The sequence below is a fragment of the Coregonus lavaretus genome (assembly GCF_964263955.1).
Source record: "Coregonus lavaretus genome assembly, chromosome: 11".
Lineage (NCBI taxonomy): Eukaryota > Metazoa > Chordata > Actinopteri > Salmoniformes > Salmonidae > Coregonus > Coregonus lavaretus.
The window spans coordinates 8,303,105-8,325,953 of NC_139998.1; the positions used below are offsets into that span (position 1 = coordinate 8,303,105).

Consider the following 22,849-nt stretch of genomic DNA (forward strand, 5'->3'; position numbering starts at 1 on the left):
TAAAGGAATTGTAGTAAATTGGGGGGGGGGGGAAGCATAATCCATTTGATTAAATTCGTTAGATCTGTTACCAAATCAACGAATGTAGAGTTGACTCGTTGACTGCTAAATTATAAGTATGGTATGTGCAAGAAATAAGAACCACTACAGACCATTTTAATTAGGATAAAGGAGGATTTATTTGTCATTTCAATAAAGCATAGTCCTGCATTACTCACTAAAATCTAGTTTTTTAGTGTTTTATTAATTTGAGCGTAATCAGAAAGGACAGTTATAGATATTGAATAGCGGACTGGCAATTGCGATAGAGCTGAGGCCGTGATTTGAATTGATAACAAAGGAAAGCAATTTGATAGGGAAGTTAGAATTTCAACAGTGAATTGTTTGAGTAGACAGAGGAAAGTAATGTATTTTAATAATATGAATGCAAATATACTGTTAGTTATTGGTGGTTTGGGCATAGACTTTACTAATGCCATGTTTTAGTTCGCGGGTAAAAGAGAGACAGACTAGCGAGTACGAATCGAGCTGTAAGTGAGATTAATAATAGAAATCTAGATAGGAGAATTTAGGATAGGGAGTAGCAGTCCAGATATAAACAAGGAAAAGGGAGAGTTGAAAGCCAAGGTTTGGGAATAAATGCCGAGACGAAGATTAGAAAGAGAACCACGGGAAAACAGATACAAAAGTTCAGATACGGGAAAATAGAGTATGTTAGTACAACGGGAGGGTTTTTGAAAAGTAGAGTAACGAGGATATTGATCGGGGAAAGTAGGGTGTGGTCTAGCGACCTAGAACCAATAGGGTACTGGGAAAAAAACTGGGGACAGGAAAAGTCTCCAGGGCTATTTTATAGGTTTGGGATAAGATAAGGGAAATAAGAGTATAGTTAGAAAGCACAGGGGAGTGACTGTCTTATTTTAATGGGAGATGAGACAAGGGAACAAAGGATAAGAACAATATTAAAAGAAAGGGATAATCTCATTTTTTGGAAAGAAGAAGAGAGAGAATGAGAGAAATCTTGAAAATATTCTGTGAGGAAGGAAAGAGTTGGAGGGACAGCATAGCCAAGGCTAGAAGGATACTAATGGAGAGGGAGAGTGGACCATAAAAGGCTGGTTTAACTGCACCACCACCATACACAGAAGGGGGCAGTATTCTCAGGTCACAGGTCTAGTCTCAATAACAGGGAATGTAGAGATAGAAGAAGAAAAAAGGAAGCAGCAGGTTTCCACACCAAGAAGAGGAGAACAATCACATTTAGGTATAAACTGTTATGAAAGACTGAGGGGGATGTTAACGGAGCTGGAAAATTATGGGATAGATGAACAAGAGTATGATGGGCAAAGAGATGGGGGGAATACAAGTGATGAGGAAGGTGAAGAACTTGGACAGTATGCTGACTCTGATCAAGAACAGAGGGAGACAGAGGGACGATTATCACAGCAAGGAGCCACAGGAGGCGAGACTATAGCAACATAATTAGGTGTGGCACTACAAGCCCATCGGGAAAAATCAGATTTAAGAAGCAGAAGGACAATAAGAAAGCCAGAAAAATATGGAGCTCAATATCCCATTTTGGTAAAGGGGACACAGGTTCACTATGTGCCCTGGGGATCACAGGACCGGGAGGGCCTGGTGACCAGACTGCCTAACCTGCATGAAGGAGAAGGGAAACGGATTAGAACATTTGAAGAACAAACGATGGGGAAGCTACTGACGGTGGGAGACTTGAAGGCATTGCTGGCCAGGGTGGTGGGAGTGGCCAAAATGGAGGACCTGTTGCAGGCAGGTGGCCTCATACCGGCGGTACGGAGGACAGTACTGGATGGAGTGGCCTTTGACAATTATAGGCCAGGACTATGGCACACTCTGAGAATAGAGTATCCAGCCAAAATAGACCCTTAAGCACTAAGAGGGGAGCCATTGGGGGATAAAGAAAACCTGGCAGGTTACCTGGACAACCAACTCAGGAGGTGGCGACAAGAAACAGAAAGAGATCCAGAGGGGGATCCACTGATGAGGATATCATTGATGGAAGCAATGCCAACGCCTGTCAGAAGCCAACTAGAAGATGTGGTGGGACTAACGGCAGAATCACGCAAGGAATTCTGCGACCATATTATCCACGCAATGGAGAAATGCAGGAGGGATGAACGGAAATTGGCAGAGCAATGGAGAGAGATTCTGAGAAAACTGGGACAGTTGCAGCTGGAAGAGATGACAGGAAAGGACAAAAAGAAAACACAAACTACACCTGTTCTCCAAGAAGGTCAACAGATACCGCCTCAGCAGCAAGGCCAAAGATCTACTACCTTACCAGTAGTGAATGTGTACACACAACAGTCTCCTGGACAGCGGCAAAACAAGAATAATGAAAAGAGACCCAATAATCAATGGTACCAACCACAGCATCAGACACACCAGAGTGGTGGACCAAGAAGACCAGGTGTTTGCTGGAGGTGCAGTCAATCAGGACATACAAGAAGGGATTGTCCTACCAAGCCGTGGTGGCCTAGGCAACCACAACAGGGTAATTGGCAAGGGAATGGGCCCAGCTTAGCTGAATGGCAGCAGTCTTAGAACTCGTGGGAAGGACCAAATCAGGATAGCTAGAGAAGCATTTATTTTGGACTAGGGGACAGGGGACAGCACTAACTTCTTGTAGGTTCTGGATTGATTACACTACAATTTATATTTGTACTAAAATCAATGCAACAGGTTGAAATGATTAGATTACTGGAAAGTGGTTATGGGTTTGTTATGTTATAGGTGTATATTCCACTTAATGAAAAATGATAATGTCTGATGTGTCTTGGTTGGGAGTCTTTTCTGGGATTGATGGAAATCCCCTACAGAATGAATGATGAGGGAGATGTAGGAGACTCACGTCTCAAACAACATTTTAATAGATACTTGGGATCAAATATCCTTACACGGAGAAATTGACTGTATTTGCGGCTACGGAAAAGCCTAGGGGTTTAAATCTTATGGGACTTTATTGGGTTAACCAGGGGAAAGTGTTGTAGGAGTAGTTATTCCTTGGGAAAGTGCACTAAACCCTGTACATGTTAGAGCCATACCAAATACAGAAGGAAGGGAATGGAAAGAGCCGTTAAACAATGATTGGTATAGATGAGTACAATATATTACATTACAATTAAATAAAGAAAATAGTCTAATATGCATCTATACCAATTATATACCAATATTACTCCTAATATATATCTCCGTTTAAAGAATTAACAGTAGTTCAAAATCTTCACAGTTACCAGGACTGTGCTAGGATTCAATCACAACTTTTGTCATATTTAGGAAATTATAAATATAAACAATTTTATGATCAACCAGGATGGGGAGAGAAGTGTAAGCAATTGTTAGAATAGGAACAAGGAAAGGGGAAACGCCAGAGTAATGTCAAATAGACTATGAGCAAATATAGGAATGTTACAATAAAACAATTGGGTTATATAATTTGGGAGAATTCAAGGGAGAATGTGAAACTAGGTGGCATTTAAACAGATAGCCTTTGGAATGCAGGGACCCCTCAAATAAAAATCTATCAGGCAGCAGGATCAAGTATTAGAAATTGGTATTAAGAATGAGTGGTGAAACATAATAATTTGTCATATAGTCAATTCTTATAGGGATGTTTTGGATTAGAAATGAACTCAACTAAACTGTTATGATCTGTCCTTTCCTGAGGTTACTACGGATGGTGTCTTAATGCATATCAGAGATAATTCGGTCCAGAACGGTGTGAACCTCAATAAAAACCAAACACCCTCTACCCGGCTGAAGAGGAGCAACAAAGGCGTTGAAGACGTTCCTGTCCAGCACCACCTCTACCAGGAGACCTGAATCAGAACCAGCATCAAATCAAAGCAATAAATTGCCTTCTCTTTTATGCCTTTTCTCTCAAGAAGGTGACAGGAGTCCATGTGGAGTGAGCAGGAAGAGAGATCTATTCAAATACAACATTTCTCATAGTTTGGGTATACTGGTTGGCAAAATGGACAAAACAGAATGAAGGTGGAGGTGGGGCGGCTCAGGTGTGACATTGGAATTGGGACATTGCCATGGGCAATCCAAGATGAACTATGAAGCTATCTGAAGAACATAATGAAGACGCCAGAAGACTGAGTGCCGGTAGAGGAAGGGAGTGTTAGTTGAGGTAGTAGTATGTTGAATTGAGGAGGTATTATACACTAATAAATGTATAGTAATTTAGACTAGGAATGCATTAAGATACTGATCTGTTGTAATTCTCGTTATGAGGAAGGTAATGCTAGAATTATGATAATATAACTATACAGTATGCCAGTGTCAATATGTGCCATGGTGAGAGTTTTAACTTTGAATGATGGAACCAAGATGACTAAGAATTGTCATTCTAAATTTGTTTTGGGTAATTAATTTGAGTATGATTATGAATTGTAAGCTGACTGATTGATCTGAATGAAGTTATGTGAGTTAAAGATATTGATATTATTCTTAAACATGTCCTAGGTAGTATGGCTAAAACAGCGCTACGTTAGTTTTAATGTGTTAGGATACTAACACTTATATTGGAATTGGTTTAAGTAGAAATATTAATATTGTTCATTATGAGTATAACTTTGAATGCAAAGATGGTGATTGATAGCATAAACATAATATACTTTTGTAAGGTTATGGGATTAGTAATCCCATGAGGGGGGATATGTGGTGAATTATTATTAATGAACTGTAGAGTTTAATGGACTATGAGGTAGAACTGGGCATAGAGTTAGATTTCTTTGTTACTGGGCCAGGAATTGAATTGGGTCATGTCACTGTGTGTGTGGGGTTTGTGTATGTTTCAAGGATTTAGGGCCTTGTCATGGTTAAACTAAACATGAGTGTGTGTGCAAGACAGGGGAGTGAGTAATTGGTTGGAGTACTATGTGCATAATAAAAGTCGAGTTTAGCCGCCCTCAGAGACAAAGGAAGTGGGTGGAGCAATAAAAGAGCGGGAAACTGAAGAGGGGACTATATATGAAGGAGGGAGAGAGTAAGAGGGGGTGCCATTCTGCAGACTGGCATCGGCTTTGTTGAAACTCTAATATATTCATATCTTGATGCAACAAAAACTCTGTAAGACCTTATTTGTAATAAAGTATAGTGGTTATTTTCCACAACACTGGCAGTGCCAGGTCTGAGGTTTCTTTCTCTCTCTCTTTCTACTCTCAGATCTGAACGGGTCTGTTTGGGTCTGTTTTTACAAAGGTATTTTCGGAACGTGTCTGATTGTCCTCAGGTCCATTTCGGAAAAGGTCTACGTTTAAAAAATATATATTTATGCATATCGGGTCGGGTGGGAAAGCCACGGATCCATTTCGGAACGGATCCAACTTTTTGGACCCGTGAAGACCTCTACGGCTGGGTATCAGGAAGATGCGGAGTACCCCTTTGCATCTGCACAGCGATAGGCTAGTCGAAAGATTCATGTGGACTTTAGGTGCCCAACTAGCCCTCGAGACTGCCCAGGACCAGAGTGATTGTGACATCCAATTTCCCCTCATTCTCATGGCCTATCGAAGTGAGGTGCAGGAGTCAACGGGCTGCACTCCTGCACAGTTGATGCTGGGGAGAGAATTGAGGACCCCACTTGCATATGGTTGGCCGCCTGACGCACCAGCTGTCACAGCAGGTTCTGAGTGTTCCCGTCAGCTGCAGGCCTGCTTGGAGGTGGCCCACCACTTTGCTCAGCAGACGACGGAACTGACAGGCATGCGACAGAAGCGAAGCTACGATGCACATGTCAAAGTTCAAGACTTCCAGGTTGGTGATCTTGTGTGGGTGTATGGTCCGAAGACGGTAAAAGGGCGGAGTACAAAGCTGAATAGCAACTGGATCATGCTATGTGATCAAAAGAGTTGGAGAAGTTTTCTATGATGGCCCCCAGAGGCCGGACCGTGGTGCTGCACAGGGACAGGATGGTGCCCTATAAAGAGGACAAGCAACCAGCCTTCGCGAGGACACCCAAAACCCAGGGGACAACCCATTCTCCTCAACCCAGAAGTGAGACCTCATCGCCGCAGCACACCTTCCACAGAGAAGGAGTGACACCAAATGGAGCCATTGTAGGGGAGAGTGGGGTAAGTTGAGTGTTTTTACATTCAGCATCACTACGTCAAGGCAAATATAGTATTCTTTCTAACAAAGATATCTACATGCACTCACCGGCCAGTTTATTAGGTATACCCATCTAGTACCGGGTCTGACCCCCCCTTTGCCTCCCGGACAGCCTGAAATCTTTGGGGCATTTTACAAGGTGTCAGATACGTTCCACAGGGATGTTGGTCCATGCTGAAGCGATTGCATTACGTAGTTGCTCCAGATTGGACGGCGGTACATTCATGCTGCGAACAGCCTGTATCATCTCATCCCAAAGATGCTCTATTGGGTTGAGGTCTGGGGACTGCGTAGGCCACTCCAGTAAACTGAACTCACTGTCATGTTCCAGGCAATATATTTCCACTCCTCAATTGTCCAGTGTTGGTGATTGCGTGCCCACAGGAGCAGCTTCTTATTATTTTTAGCTGATAGGAGTGGAACCCGGTGTGGTTATCTGCTGCAATAGCCCATCCGTGACAAGGATCAACGAGTTGTGCGTTCCGAGATGCCGTTCTGCACACCACTGTTGTACCTCGACGTTATTTGTCTGTTTGTGGCCCGCCTGTTAGCTTGTATGATTCTTGCCATTCTCCTTCGACCTCTCTCATCAACGAGCTGTTTTCGCCCACAGGACTACCGCTGACTGAATGTTTTTTGTTTGTCGCACCATTCTCGGTAAAGACACTTTGCGTGAAAAGCCAAGGAGGGTGGCCATTTCTGAGATACTGGATCCGGCACGCCATATCACGCTCAAAATTGCTTAGGTCACTAGTTTTGTTCATTCTAACGTTCAATCGCACAGTATCTGAATGCCTCAGTGCCTGTCTGCCTGCTTTATATAACAAGCCACGGCCACGTGACTCACTGTATGTAGGGGTGATCCATTTTCATGAATGGGGTGTACCTAATAAACTGGCCGATGAGTGTATATTTCAGGATGTTGTGTATCCCTGCAAATAATCAGAATTCATGTAAACTGAACAGTTTGGAAAATATAGCTTATCCAAAAAACTGATCTCTTGGCACAACTTACCCCGGGTATGGGGTAAGTTGAGCATAGGGTCAGGGTAAGTTGAGCCGGCTTAGGGTAAATGGGTGATGGTGTCCTGTGACAGTGGGTGATGGTGCTGGAAAAGTCTAAGTTTAATACATGGAATGGGGGTGTGGTACTGTATAGCTTAAATGTATGCCTACATTCAGATATACTGTAGATAGTATGAAAAATGTATGCACTCACTAACTGTAAGTCGCTCTGGATAAGAGCGTCTGCTAAATGACTAAAATGTAAAATGTAATCTCTCTGCATTTGAGGCTACTAAGGCCATGACACTGGTCTGTGAAATTCTTGATATGTTTAGCAAGCTCAGACTCCATGTCATCAGATAAGACCTTGTGTGCCTCTGCTACTCTATCATTGCCTCTTTTTCGCATAGGTACATGTTCGTTTTCTTTTTTGTCAATTCAGTCAATTTTTGTATCCCTTGCTGCTGCTCGCATGGACTTCTTCCCTTCTCTCACTTCATTTGCTGCTCGCTCAAGAACCTCAACGGGGGCTAGACCCCTGCTTTTTTTACGTTTGTATAAACAGGGCATGATGATGTCTGCTCTTTAACATAAAAAATGCACTATATTGAGTTCATATGCATGACATCGCACTAATACTATGCATATTATGCATAAAACTGACAAAATGTAGTCATAATTTGTATGGGGTATGGTGGCCATTGGCTCAACTTACCCGTGGCCATTGGCTCAACTTATCCCAAGGCAAACATTTTGCCTAATATTATTACCCACACAGTTACAAGGATGCACTTTCATGCTAGGTTTAGGACCTTATATTGTATCTTATAAAGACTCCAACTGATGTATAAAACAATCTCAGAACGATCTACTTCAGATACAAGCGTCATGAAACCTATAACATAATACATTCATTTGACTTTGTGAAAATCCGTTTTTTTTTTACCTAACTTGCTTACATTTTCAATATGGTTTCATCCTTCACAGACGCCATGAAATTATCGCCTCTTCCATAATATATGGCCAGATTATACATTTTGTGTATGGTTTCTAACCCTTTGGCTCAATTTACCCCACTCTCCCCTACTCTGCAATGTAGGGTCTCTACACTGTGTATCTGAGCTATTCTGTATATCTGAGCTAAATACACGCCAGCTGTATTTCTACCTGTTTGAACGGCAATAGCTCAGATACACATGAAAACATGAATTGACCCCAGGAATCGCTCAGATACAGTGGGGGAAAAAAGTATTTAGTCAGCCACCAATTGTGCAAGTTCTCCCACTTAAAAAGATGAGAGAGGCCTGTAATTATCATCATAGGTACACGTCAACAATGACAGACAAATTGAGGGAAATAAATCCAGAAAATCACATTGTAGGATTTTTTATGAAATTATTTGCAAATTATGGTGGAAAATAAGTATTTGGTCACATACAAACAAGTAAGATTTCTGGCTCTCACAGACCTGTAACTTTTTCTTTAAGAGGCTCCTCTGTCCTCCACTCGTTACCTGTATTAATGGCACCTGTTTGAACTTGTTATCAGTATAAAAGACACCTGTCCACAACCTCAAACAGTCACACTCCAAACTCCACTATGGCCAAGACCAAAGATCTGTCAATGGACACCAGAAACAAAATTGTAGACCTGCACCAGGCTGGGAAGACTGAATCTGCAATAGGTAAGCAGCTTGGATTGAAGAAATCAACTGTGGGAGCAATTATTAGGAAATGGAAGACATAAAAGACCACTGATAATCTCCCTCGATCTGGGGCTCCACACAAGATCTCACCCCGTGGGGTCAAAATGATCACAAGAACGGTGAGCAAAAATCCCAGAACCACACGGGGGGACCTAGTGAATGACCTGCAGAGAGCTGGGAACAAAGTAACAAAGCCTACCATTAGTAACACACTACGCCGCCAGGGACTCAAATCCTGCAGTGCCAGACGTGTCCCCCTGCTTAAGCCAGTACATGTCCAGGCCCGTCTGAAGTTTGCTAGAGTGCATTTGGATGATCCAGAAGAGGATTGGGAGAATGTCATATGGTCAGATGAATCCAAATTAGAACTTTTTGGTAAAAACTCAACTCGTCGTGTTTGGAGGACAAAGAATGCTGAGTTGCATCCAAAGAACACCATACCTACTGTGAAGCATGGGGGTGGAAACATCATGCTTTGGGGCTGTTTTTCTGCAAAGGGACCAGGACTACTGATCCGTGTAAAGGAAAGAATGAATGGGGCCATGTATCGTGAGATTTTGAGTGAAAACCTCCTTCCATCAGCAAGGGCATTGAAGATGAAACGTGGCTGGGTCTTTCAGCATAACAATGATCCCAAACACACCGCCCGGGCAACGAAGGAGTGGCTTCGTAAGAAGCATTTCAAGGTCCTGGAGTGGCCTAGCCAGTCTCCAGATCTCAACCCCATAGAAAATATTTGGAGGGAGTTGAATGTCCGTGTTGCCCAGCGACAGCCCCAAAACATCACTGCTCTAGAGGAGATCTGCATGGAGGAATGGGCCAAAATACCAGCAACAGTGTGTGAAAACCTTGTGAAGACTTACAGAAAACGTTTGACCTGTGTCATTGCCAACAAAGGGTATATAACAAAGTATTGAGAAACTTTTGTTATTGACCAAATACTTACAGTGAGGGAAAAAAGTATTTGATCCCCTGCTGATTTTGTACATTTGCCCACTGACAAAGAAATGATCAGTCTATAATTTTAATGGTAGGTTTATTTGAACAGTGAGAGACAGAATAACAACAAAAAAATCCAGAAAAACGCATGGCAAAAATGTTATAAATTGATTTGCATTTTAATGAGGGAAATAAGTATTTGACCCCCTCTCAATCAGAAAGATTTCTGGCTCCCAGGTGTCTTTTATACACGTAACGAGCTGAGATTAGGAGCACACTCTTAAAGGGAATGCTCCTAATCTCAGCTTGTTACCTGTTTAAAAGACACCTGTCCACAGAAGCAATCAATCAATCAGATTCCAAACTCTCCACCATTGCCAAGACCAAAGAGCTCTCCAAGGATGTCAGGGACAAGATTGTAGACCTACACAAGGCTGGAATGGGCTACAAGACCATCGCCAAGCAGCTTGGTGAGAAGGTGACAACAGTTGGTAAGATTATTCGCAAATGGAAGAAACACAAAAGCACGTGGAGTTGCAATGATCATGAGAACGGTGAGGAATCAGCCCAGAATTACACGGGAGGATCTTGTCAATGATCTCAAGGCAGCTGAGACCATAGTCACCAAGAAAACAATTGGTAACACACTACGCCGTGAAGGACTGAAAACCTAGCAGCGCCCGCAAGGTCCCCCTGCTCAAGAAAGCACATATACAGGGCCGTCTGAAGTTTGCCAATGAACATCTGAATGATTCAGAGGAGAACTGGGTAAAAGTGTTGTGGTCAGATGAGACCAAAATCGAGCTCTTTGGCATCAACTCAACTCAGCTTTGTTTGGAGGAGGAGGAATGCTGCCTATGAACCCAAGAACACCATCCCCACCGTCAAACATGGAGGTGGAAACATTATGCTTTGGGGGTGTGTTTCTGCTAAAGGGACAGGACAACTTCACCGCATCAAAGGGACGATGGACGGGGCCATGTACCATCAAATCTTGGGTGAGAACCTCCTTCCCTCAGCCAGGGCATTGAAAATGGGTCGTGGATGGGTATTCCAGCATGACAATGACCCAAAACACATGGCCAAGGCAACAAAGGAGTGGCTCAAGAAGAAGCACAATAAGGTCCTGGAGTGGCCTAGCCAGTCTCCAGACCTTAATCCCATAGAAAATCTGTGGAGGGAGCTGAAGGTTCGAGTTGCCAAACGTCAGCCTCAAAATCTTAATGACTTAGAGAAGATCTGCAAAGAGGAGTGGAACAAAATCCCTCCTGAGATGTGTGCAAACCTGGTGGCCAACTACAAGAAATGTCTGACGTCTGTGATTGCCAACAAGGGTTTTGCCACCAAGTACTAAGTCATGTTTTGCAGAGGGGTCAAATACTTATTTCCCTCATTAAAATGCAAATCAATTCATAACATTTTTGCCATGCGTTTTTCTCGATTTTCTTGTTGTTATTCTGTCTCTCACTGTTCAAATAAACATACCATTAAAATTATAGACTGATCATGTCTTTGTCAGTGGGCAAACGTACAAAATCAGCAGGGGATCAAATACTTTTTTCCCTCACTGTATTTTCCACCATAATTTGCAAATAAATTCATTAAAAATCCTACAATGTGATTTTCTGGATTTTTTTTCCTCATTTTGTCTGTCATAGTTGACGTGTACCTATGATGAAAATTACAGGTCTCTCTCATCTTTTTAAGTGGGAGAACTTGCACAATTGGTGGCTGACTAAATACTTTTTTTCCCCACTCTATGCACAAAAACAATATAACGTTCAAAGTGGGTGAATCTTTCCTTTAAAACCAGGGTGGCCGGTTTTACAGTCTCATTGTTCTTCTATTTAGTTAGCTAGCTAAGGAGTGGACCCGATAAAGCCACAATATGTGACCCGTTTCAAGAAGCTAGGTGTATGTCACTACTTCACAGGAGAAGCATTTTAATATTTTAATATTTATTTTAATCAAAAAGCGTTTTTGGCAAAAATGCCTTCTGGAACATGACAACTTTCATGTGCCTTAATGACAAACTTGTATGCCATCTGTAAATATGAATACAATTGTTAAATTACGAGACTAGTTGGTTTAGCCACGGAAAAAGACAGGAACCTTCCCGCTCCATGTATACATGTAAGATTGTGGACTACAGGAAAAAAAAGAGGACTGAGCACGCCCCCATTCTCATCGACGGGGCTGTAGTGGAACAGGTTGAGAGCTTCAAGTTCCTTGGTGTCCACATCACCAACGAACTATCATGGTCCAAACACACCAAGACAGTTGTGAAGAGGGCACGACAAATCCTATTCCCCCTCAGGAGACTAAAAAGATTTGGCATGGGTCCTCAGATCCTCAAAAAATTCTACAGCTGCACCATCGAGAGCATCCTGACTGGTTGCATCACCGCCTGGTATGGCAACTGCTTGGCCTCTGACCGCAAGGCACTACAGAGGGTAGTGCGTACGGCCCAGTACATCACTGGGGCAAAGCTTCCTGCCATCCAGGACCTCTATACCAGGCGGTGTCAGAGGAAGGCCCTCAAAATTGTCAAAGACTCCAGCCACCCTAGTCATAGACTGTTCTCTCTGCTACCGCACGGCAAGCGGTACCGGAGTGCCAAGTCTAGGTCCAAAAGACTTCTCAACAGCTTCTACCCCCAAGCCATAAGACTCCTGAACAGCTAATCATGGCTACCCGGACTATTTGCACTGCCCCCCCACCCCATCCTTTTTACGCTGCTGCTACTCTGTTAAGTATTTATGCATAGTCACTTTAACTCTACCCACATGTACATATTACCTCAACTACCTCAACTAGCCGGTGCCCCCGCACATTGACTATGCAACGGTACCCCCCTGTATATATAGCCTCCCTACTGTCACTTTATTTTACTGTATATATAGCCTCCCTACTGTCACTTTATTTTACTTCTGCTCTTTTTTTCTCAACACTTTTTTGTTGTTGTTTTATTCTTACTTTTTTGTTTAAAATAAATGCACTGTTGGTTAAGGGCTGTAAGTAAGCATTTCACTGTAATGTCTGCACCTGTTGTATTCGGCGCATGTGACCAATACAATTTGATTTGATTTGATTTAATTTAAGAGTCTAGCAAAATTTTCAGATATTATACTTTTCTAATTTTGTCAGAAAGTTATTTAAATTTAATGCATGGTGGCTAGCTATGACAATCTGTTTGTACTGTAGCTATGGGTTGGGATTACGGTTAATTGTTTAGCTAGCTAGCTAGCTATATGTCTAAACAAAAGACTTGTTTAGATGTCTAAACAAAAGAGAATGATTACATGACCCATCAAGTTAGCCAGGTGTGTCTGGGGGTCATTACGGCCATCAATTGTATTTCATGAACATGTGTACATGTCTAGACAATAGTGACCCATCAATTTAGCTAGATGTGGCTGGGGGGTGGTTATAGCATTTCTTTCACATAACCCATCAATTTAGACAAGTGTCTGGGTAAGCATCATCTAATAATCATAAAATATTTATAAAATATTTGTATCTGGACACTTTCAAAGTCAGGTTAGGATAGAGGCAAAGGACTAGATAAAGTGTATTTTTACCTGGAGTTTTTCCTTATTGTAGGCTACTACTTTCACCACTTTTAGTCTTGAAATCTTTGGTTGTTTACTACACTACCTTACTCACTCTGTTTAGTACATGGCCTCACATGTGAATCCTTAAAGAGATGGGTGGGGCTAAGGCTTAAGAGGGTGTGAACGATGCTGAATGGGTGTAGACAAAGAAAAGCTCTCCAGTAGGTTTACCAAAACATTCAAGGGCCATTTTCTCAAAGGTGAGGTTACAAGTTTATCAACTTTCAAAGCAGAATTACTTTCCCATTGTTCCTCAACTGCAGTGTATGATATACCATGTTGTAGCTATGAGTCTCTACTTTTATCCAATGTAAAAAACACCATTCAAATGTTGCTACATAAGACCAAATCGATGTGGTTGGTCACATACAGTGGGGAAAAAAAGTATTTAGTCAGCCACCAATTGTGCAAGTTCTCCCACTTAAAAAGATGAGAGAGGCCTGTAATTTTCATCATAGGTACACGTCAACTATGACAGACAAAATGAGAAAAAAAAATCCAGAAAATCACATTGTAGGATTTTTAATGAATTTATTGGCATATGATGGTGGAAAATAAGTATTTGGTCAATAACAAAAGTTTCTCAATACTTTGTTATATACCCTTTGTTGGCAATGATACAGGTCAAACGTTTTCTGTAAGTCTTCACAAGGTTTTCACACACTGTTGCTGGTATTTTGGCCCATTCCTCCATGCAGATCTCCTCTAGAGCAGTGATGTTTTGGGGCTGTCGCTGGGCAACACAGACTTTCAACTCCCTCCAAAGATTTTCTATGGGGTTGAGATCTGGAGACTGGCTAGGCCACTCCAGGACCTTGAAATGCTTCTTACGAAGCCACTCCTTCGTTGCCCGGGCGGTGTGTTTGGGATCATTGTCATGCTGAATGACCCAGCCACGTTTCATCTTCAATGCCCTTGCTGATGGAAGGAGGGTTTCACTCAAAATCTCACGATACATGGCCCCATTCATTCTTTCCTTTACACGGATCAGTCGTCCTGGTCCCTTTGCAGAAAAACAGCCCCAAAGCATGATGTTTCCAACCCCATGCTTCACAGTAGGTATGGTGTTCTTTGGATGCAACTCAGCATTCTTTGTCCTCCAAACATGACGAGTTGAGTTTTTACCAAGAAGTTATATTTTGGTTTCATCTGACCATATGACATTCTCCCAATCCTCTTCTGGATCATCCAAATGCACTCTAGCAAACTTCAGACGGGCCTGGACATGTACTGGCTTAAGCAGGGGGACACGTCTCGCACTGCAGGATTTGAGTCCCTGGCGGCGTAGTGTGTTACTGATGGTAGGCTTTGTTACTTTGGTCCCAGCTCTCTGCAGGTCATTCACTAGGTCCGCCCGTGTGGTTCTGGGATTTTTGCTCACCGTTCTTGTGATCATTTTGACCCCACGGGGTGAGATCTTGCGTGGAGCCCCAGATCGAGGGAGATTATCAGTGGTCTTGTATGTCTTCCATTTCCTAATAATTGCTCCCACAGTTGATTTCTTCAAACCAAGCTGCTTACCTATTGCAGATTCAGTCTTCCCAGCCTGGTGCAGGTCTACAATTTTGTTTTTGGTGTCCTTTGACAGCTCTTTGGTCTTGGCCATTGTGGAGTTTGGAGTGTGACTGTTTGAGGTTGTGGACAGGTGTCTTTTATACTGATAACAAGTTCAAACAGGTGCCATTAATAGAGGTAACGAGTGGAGGACAGAGGAGCCTCTTAAAGAAGAAGTTACAGGTCTGTGAGAGCCAGAAATCTTGCTTGTTTGTAGGTGACCAAATACTTATTTTACACCATAATTTGCAAATAAATTCATTAAAAATCCTACAATGGGATTTTCTGGAATTTTTTTTCTCAATTTGTCTGTCATAGTTGACGTGTACCTATGATGAAAATTACAGGCCTCTCTCATCTTTTTAAGTGGGAGAACTTGCACAATTGGTGGCTGACTAAATACTTTTTTTCCCCACTGTATGTTATATGCAGGACGTTTTCAACTATGATTCCTATATGTGGGGTGTTATGGGAAAGATTGTTTATAAAAATCTAAAGGTATCAGTCGACACCAATTCTCTCTCTCTTCCATCTCCTTAGCCCTAACCCTTCCATGTCTGCAGATCTGAAGGGTTTAGAGAAAAGCAGTAGTGGTGGATCTTCCACTATATTGCTTCAACCTTACAGATCTGCACACATCAAAGGGTAAGGCCAAGGGGTAGAGAGGGAATTGTGGCCGACTTTATATTAGCTGTAAAAGGCATAGAGTTACTGGATAACCTTCAGCATGGCCTGATTCTTGGCCCTGACTGCATGGTGGAGAGCGGTCATCCCATCTTGTGATCTGAAGTCCAAATGTGCTCCACCTTGTTTCAACACAACGATGACCTGCGCCATATTGTCCAGGTGGGCTGCAAAGGTCAGTGGAGTTTCTACAAAACAAACACACAACATGGTGTTGTTTAGTGTTATATATATATATATATATATATATATATATATATATATATATATATATATATGTTATTGCATTAACATCATCAAATAAAATGTTATGGGTAAGTTTCCTGGAATAGAAGGCTAGTTCTGGAATAGAAGGCATGTTCAAAGAAGAATGGCCATCGAAATAACTTTGTAGTCCAGGACTAGGCTTTGTCCTGGAAACCAGCCCTGTAAGTACCACAGAATGAAGGTGCACAAAAACACAAGCAATTGTACTGTGGCCGTAGACTGAGACTTTTGAAACATTTGAGGTGAGCTGATCTCTAATTTCCATTTACAACAAACTAAGCCATTCATAATTGATTGGACACTGTTTACTTCTCAGAAGCAGCTGCTGTATAATACAACATGAGGTGCACATCACAATATTGAGACAGAGCCTGTGTGTGTGTGTGTGTGTGTGTGTGTGTGTGTGTGTGTGTGTGTGTGTGTATGTGTGGCGTACCACCAGTTTCAGGGTCATGATAGTTGGGGTCGAAGCCTTTCTCCAGCATCTTTGCCACTTTATCCAGCTGGTGATGCTGAATGTGGTCCATGAATTTCCTATAGTTGGCCTAGGAGTAGGAGGGAGCAGAAAGAGAGATAGATAGAGAGAGAGAGAGAGGACGGATGTGTGATACAGGGAGGTTGGTACAGTAGGGAGGTCAGATGATGGTTACACAGGTCTCTGCACTGCTGTTCTTCTCATGGTGCTTTCCCCAGGGACCAGGGACACATGTGCTGCTTTCCAGGCCAGTTATAAATAGCTAAGAGAGCAGGTCCCAGAGCTGAGCTGAACTGAACAGTGCCAGGCAAAAAGGGAGAGAGGCTCGCCTGCAACCTTCAGGCAGGACAGAGACACTACAGGGGGACTGACGCTGACCAGAGCACTCTAACGCAGCTACACACACTTTGAACAACTCCAACACACACACCACACACACACACGCGCAAACAAACACACACAAAGGAAGAGTGGACTTGAAAGAACAGGGAAAACAGCAGGGATGGAATTTGATAGGTGAATTATTTAGTATGGCATTCCCGGACAGTGATAGGAATTATCCTGGACTCAGTCGTTTTCTGTCTCAATCCAATACTCCATCTTGTTCTGTGTTAAAATACGTACCTGCTAAATATTGAGCCCATGGAAGTAATGCACTTCAATAATTTACACTTTATATTCAGCTTGTAGCCGAATAGTGCATTGATTTGATCAGTATTACAGAGAAAGGACCTGAGATGTTCTTTCACTCATAATACAATGAAAATCTCAAAGACAAGCTCCGTTAATAATATCATTTTTCACACGACTGTAGTGTCTTGAGCCATACTCTACTGCCGCTGAAATTTTCTTTTCTTCATTGACCTTTCCAGCACGGTTCCATCATTGGCGGATACATAGTGTGAAAAGGGTATACCTGTCCAAGGTATAGCTTTCACCTGATCCAATACAATAAATGACACCAGCAATTGATATTCAAAGTCATTGCAGTGAATATAATGAATCTATTGTACAACCTGAAAGAAGTGAAAAAGGGAATATAGAGCCTCATTTATTTTTCTCACCTCCGTGTGGATTTTGGCAATCTCCTTTTCGTTTACATTGGGCTGCTGGTAGACCCTGCTCTTGTAACGGAACTGTAAATAGGAGAAGGGTATTAAAGGAAACGCTTCACTTAAAGCCAACAGGTAATAATGCATTATGATGTTGTTGTAATGCATTGTAAGACTTATCATGAGCATGACCACCCTATAATGTCTCTTATAATCATCTCGTAATGATCCTGACTAACAAAACAGCCACAATCATACCCTGCAGCACTGACACTGGTGATCCATATATTCAAAACTAAGTAAGTAGTACAACTACCAGTAGAAGAAGCAGGCAGTAATTAAGACTTCAGTCAAGTACTAGCGTTACCAGGGGACCCCTGACTGGGGCTATATCGAACAAAGAACAGAGAGAGGGAGCCAAGAGGGAGTTTCCAGCTATGGAAACGTTCACATTGGGTTTTTGGTAGACCTTGCTCTTATAACGAAACTGTAGGGGATTCAAAAAAGATGACTTCCCAATCATACCCAGGGCCCGTATTCACAAAATCCTCTCAGCGTAAGAGCGCTGATCTAGGATCAGGTCCCCCCTGTCCATAGCATTGTTCTATAAAGCCTCAGTTATGATCTTAAAGGCAAAACTGATCAGCACTTCTCTGAGACACTTTATGAATACTGGCCCAGAACTGGTGATACATATGTCTAATACTAAGTAACTAAGGTGTACTATACTAGAAAAGATCACCCAGGCAGGCAATAATTAAGTAGTAGTGATACCAGGGGACCGCTGACTGAGGCTATATAGAACAAAGAACAGAGAGAGGGAGCCAAGAATGGAGTTTCCAGCTATGCCGCCTCATCACAATCCAGCCGAGCTGTTTGGAAAACAAGACTTATTATAGTGATGCAGTCCCTTGATCATTCATTAAGTGGCTGAATTTCTCCAGATTCTTTGATAATGATCAACCAGGAGAAGTGCTTATACAGCAGCCCTGGGTGGGGTTCAGCAGTGTGTCCAGTGCTGTGTTACTGGACCGCAGGGATGGAGCAGTGCTGGAGAAATGTAGGAAGTAGGGCCCACACACACAATCCATTACAACGTCGTACTTGCCTAATAAAGGTATGTTGTAGAGCAATCAGTGGCGTACGTTTGCCAATACAGGAGGACTGGACTTGAGGGATGGAGCAATACTGGATGAATTAAGTAGGGCCTGCAATGCACACACGATTGCTCCACCACATACTCTATAGGCTAGTATAACGTTTTGAGCCATGAGTGCATCTATTTGACAAGACGAAGATCAAAACAGTAATAGCCTGATGAAGGTACTGTATGTTGTGGAGCAATCAGTGATGGATGTGCGTTTGACAATACAGACTAATGGAGCTGTACTGTTTCTGTACCACCAGAGTTGGGATCCCTTTGCTGATGGTGGGGGAGTTAGTCTGAGGGTTAGGACTAGGGCTAGGGTTAGGGTTAGGACTAGGGCTAGGGTTAGGGCTGGACCTGAGGGATGGATCAAAGCAGTACTGTTACTGTACCTCTAGAGTTGGAACCCCCTTGATGCTGGTGGGAGTGGGGTAGTCTTTGAGGGGGCGCTCTTCGTCCAGGAAGCCAGACTTGCGGCCCTCCACAGCGGGCTGAAACAGGCCATAGTTCAGCACGTCCCTCAACGTCTGGGTCAGTGTACACAGGATCTGCTGCTTAGCAACCCACACGGTGGCCTCGGGCTTAAACCTCATACATGTCTGCTCCAAAACAAAGACAACACATGTAAAGATCATACTAACATACCAAACCTGGAGTTTAAACATACATTTCTGCTCCAAAACATTAGACGACAGCTGGCGTTGGGTTTAAAAAGCATACATTTCTGCTTCTAACATACACATGCAGATTTTACATTCTGGCAGCAGGTGCTAACAGATGGATCTGGACAAACAATAGCACACGTCTCCCTGCCAGTGAGACAATGGCTGTGAATATAGGCTTTTATTTACAGTAGAATAGACTAGGAAGTCCAGTATAGAACAGTATGTAAATGTCTACTAATTATATTCTGCTACAGTAATTAGCTAGCCTCTTCCCAACAGAAGCAGGACAAATATTATCATTCCATATTCATTAAGTCATTTGGCAGAGGTGCACACTACACAGTATTGGTGGAAGAAAACAACTGGAATTAGCTCAATCAATTAGTAAGGATTATAGCAATGCATTATGCCTGTTATCCAGAAAATCCTAGGGGGTTTATCTGAGAGTGTGTGTTCATTTCTGATAAGGCATTTGAAAAACAACAGCACTTCTTCTCAGCAAGAAAATCTATGTTTTGTGGCTGAATAACCTAGCTATTGATTTTCAATTGCTTTTTTTCTCCCTCTTACATACAGTGCCTTCAGAAAGTATTCATACGCCTTGACTTATTCCACATTTTGTTGTGTTACAGCCTGAATTCAAAATGGATGAAAAAGTATATATAATTATACCCATCTACACACAATACCTCATAATGACAACGTAAAAACATGTTTTTAGACAAATGTCGTAATGTATTGAAAATGAAATACAGAAATATCTAATGTATGTAAGTATTCACACCACTGAGTCAATACTTTGTAGAAGCACCTTTAGCAGCGATTACAGCTATGTGTCTTTCTGGGTAAGTCTCTAAGAGCTTTCCACCCCTGGATTATGCAACATTTGCCCATTATCCTTTTCAGAATTCTTCAAGCTCTGTCAAGTTGGTTGATGATCATTTGCTAGACAACCATTTTCAGGTCTTGACATAGATATTCAAGTAGATTTAAGTCAAAACTGTAACTCGGCCACTCAGGAACATACACAATCTTCTTGGTAAGCAACTCCAGTGTAGATTTGGCCTTGTGTTTTAGGTTATTGTTCTACTGAAAGGTGAATGAATCTCCCAGTATCTAATGAAAAGCAGACTGAGCCAGGTTTTCCTCTAGGATTTTGCCTGTGCTTAGCTCTATTACGTTTCTTTTACATCCTGAAAAGCTCCCCAGTTCTTAACAATTACAAGCATACCCATAACATGATACACCATCCAAAGTGTAATCAATAACTTCACCATGCTCAAAGGGATATTCAATATCTGCTACCAATAGGTGCCCTTCTTTGAGAGGCATTGGAAAACATCCCTTTGTGGTTGAATCTGTGTTTCAAATTCACTGCTCGGCTGAGGGACCTTAAAGCTAATTGTATGTGTGGGGTGAAGACATAAGGTAGTCATTCAAAAATCATGTTAAACACTATTATTGCACACAAAGTGAGTCCATGCAATGCATTGGGTGACTTGTTAAGCACATTTTTTTCTCCTGAACCTATTTAGGTTTGCCACAACAAAGGGGTTGAATACTTATTGACTCGACATTTAAGCTTTTCAGTTTTTATTAATTTGTAAACATTTCAAAAATCATAATTCCACTTTGACATTATGGGGTATTGTGTGTAGGCCAGTGAAGGAAATCTAAATGTCATCCATAATAAATTCAGGCTGTAACACAACAAAATGTGGAAAAAGCCAAGGGGTGTGAATCCTTTCTGATGACACTGTATCTATCTAACTGCTCGGCTGAGAACAGTGTGACTTTCAGTTTATACATTATACAGTACATAGCTATTGTAGCTCGCTCTTTCATATTGACTATATGCAGCTAGGTTGGCGCAAATATCCCACAATAGCTATGACCTCATTTTTTAACAGCTTTGTGCTTTACTAACAATTCTACTAGCCTAGGGTTCAGTCTTTCACATAAGCAACACGCAGTAACAAACTACCGGTATGTCGTAATTCCAACCAGCATGCAGCATCCCAAATATTTTTCTACTCTCACTAGCACTGATTTGGCAGATAGCTGCTGTTTTCTTTCCTGTTTTCCTTGCAATGATTGTGACGTGGTCGTTAATCCACACCCGGCTATGATTACAGACACCTGTGTGTGTCCTTCCAAACTATATAAACTAGTGACCCGCAGTGTTTGTCATTATACCCTGATGAAGACAGCTTGTCTGTCGAAACGTTAGTTATAAAATTACTGCATCTGAGGTCGTTGTTTTACCTACTTTAGTTGAATGCACTGATTGTTAGTCACTCTGGATAAGACTGTCTACTAAATGACTAATATGCAACAAACAAAAAAGTTATGTCCCTGTCCCTACTCACGGACTACTGTCGGTCAGGGATGACAACACAAATGGAAAGTGAAAGGTGCTTATGTTTTGGCTTTGAACTGGATTTAGATTGCATATTACTGCAGTATGATAAGAAAATAATTTACAGAGACAGAAGTGTGTACTCACAGACTGCTGCAGGTCAGGGATGACCACACAGAAGACCAGTGACTCCCTGCGGGCGGCCCTATCCTTCTCTGCCCTCCTGCCGGTCCTTCTGCTGGCCCTTTCCCCTCCAGGTCCTCCATGGCCAGGCAACTCCTTGGAGCTGTCTGTCTCAAAACCTCCAGACCCGTCAGAGAAACTCTGGGCCATCTCCTCCTCGCTGGACGTAGGACTCCGAGGCATGATACTCTACTGGAGAGAGGAGACAGTGTTACACAGTGTACATTATACAGTATATACTACTAACGCACACACAAGCTCAGAAGGTCAGGCTACGAGGCATGCTGGACTCTACTGTAGCCGTGCCAGGGATAGAGGACTTCATTATACAGTAACCAACCCCAGATAAACACACAGACACAGTGTACTTCACACATAAAATACTAACACACACAAACACGCCATCTCCGGACTCAACGTTGGGCTTCGAGGCATGATACTGTACTACACTGTTGCCGGGGGAGGGAGCGAAGAGAGGAAAGAAGGGATATTACACAGTGTACTTTATACACACACACATATGCACACACACAAAAGTTCTGGTCCATCTCCTCCTCACTGGACATTGGGCACCGAGGAATGATACTCTACTGGTCAGGCCAGCAAGAGAGAAGGAGGAGGGGAGAGAGAGCGAGAGAAGGGAGGACACAGTGTTACGTAGAAACCATACAATTACAGACACAGATACACATACAAACATAGTGTACTTCACACACTGACGCGCACACAGCGTCACACACACACACGACGTCACACACACACACACACGCACACTGTGGACCATCTCCTTCTCACTGTACGTCGGGCCTGATATTGGACTGTGGCCGGGGGAGGGAGAAGAGATAGGAGAGAGGAGAGAAGAGACAGGCTCACCCAGATCCATACATTTATTACAATGTCAAACATACAAACAGGACTATGACAATGCTATATCCCAATTATCTTTCCTTCCTCCCAAAGTGTGCACCTGTTCACTTCCCTTCACTGATATGAAAGGAAATAACTGGAATAAGAAATATGGTGGAAACCTCCACTCACCCATGT

General features: G+C 42.4%; 1 protein-coding gene across 1 annotated transcript in view; it reads right to left on the bottom strand.

Annotated features, from left to right (window-relative positions):
- LOC311137167 (SH3 and multiple ankyrin repeat domains protein 2-like) overlaps window positions 1-21,988 on the bottom strand; it is a gene marked incomplete at both ends in the record, with an annotated part of 136,220 nt that extends 114,232 nt beyond the window's left edge. Inside the window, 5 exons of the mRNA XM_084171517.1 lie at window positions 15,694-15,845; window positions 16,361-16,469; window positions 17,464-17,535; window positions 18,991-19,197; window positions 21,770-21,988. Coding sequence (XP_084027643.1) covers window positions 15,694-15,845; window positions 16,361-16,469; window positions 17,464-17,535; window positions 18,991-19,197; window positions 21,770-21,988 — 759 coding nt within the window. The remainder of the gene's footprint in view (window positions 1-15,693; window positions 15,846-16,360; window positions 16,470-17,463; window positions 17,536-18,990; window positions 19,198-21,769) is intronic.
- Between the last annotated feature and the right edge of the window lie 861 nt (window positions 21,989-22,849).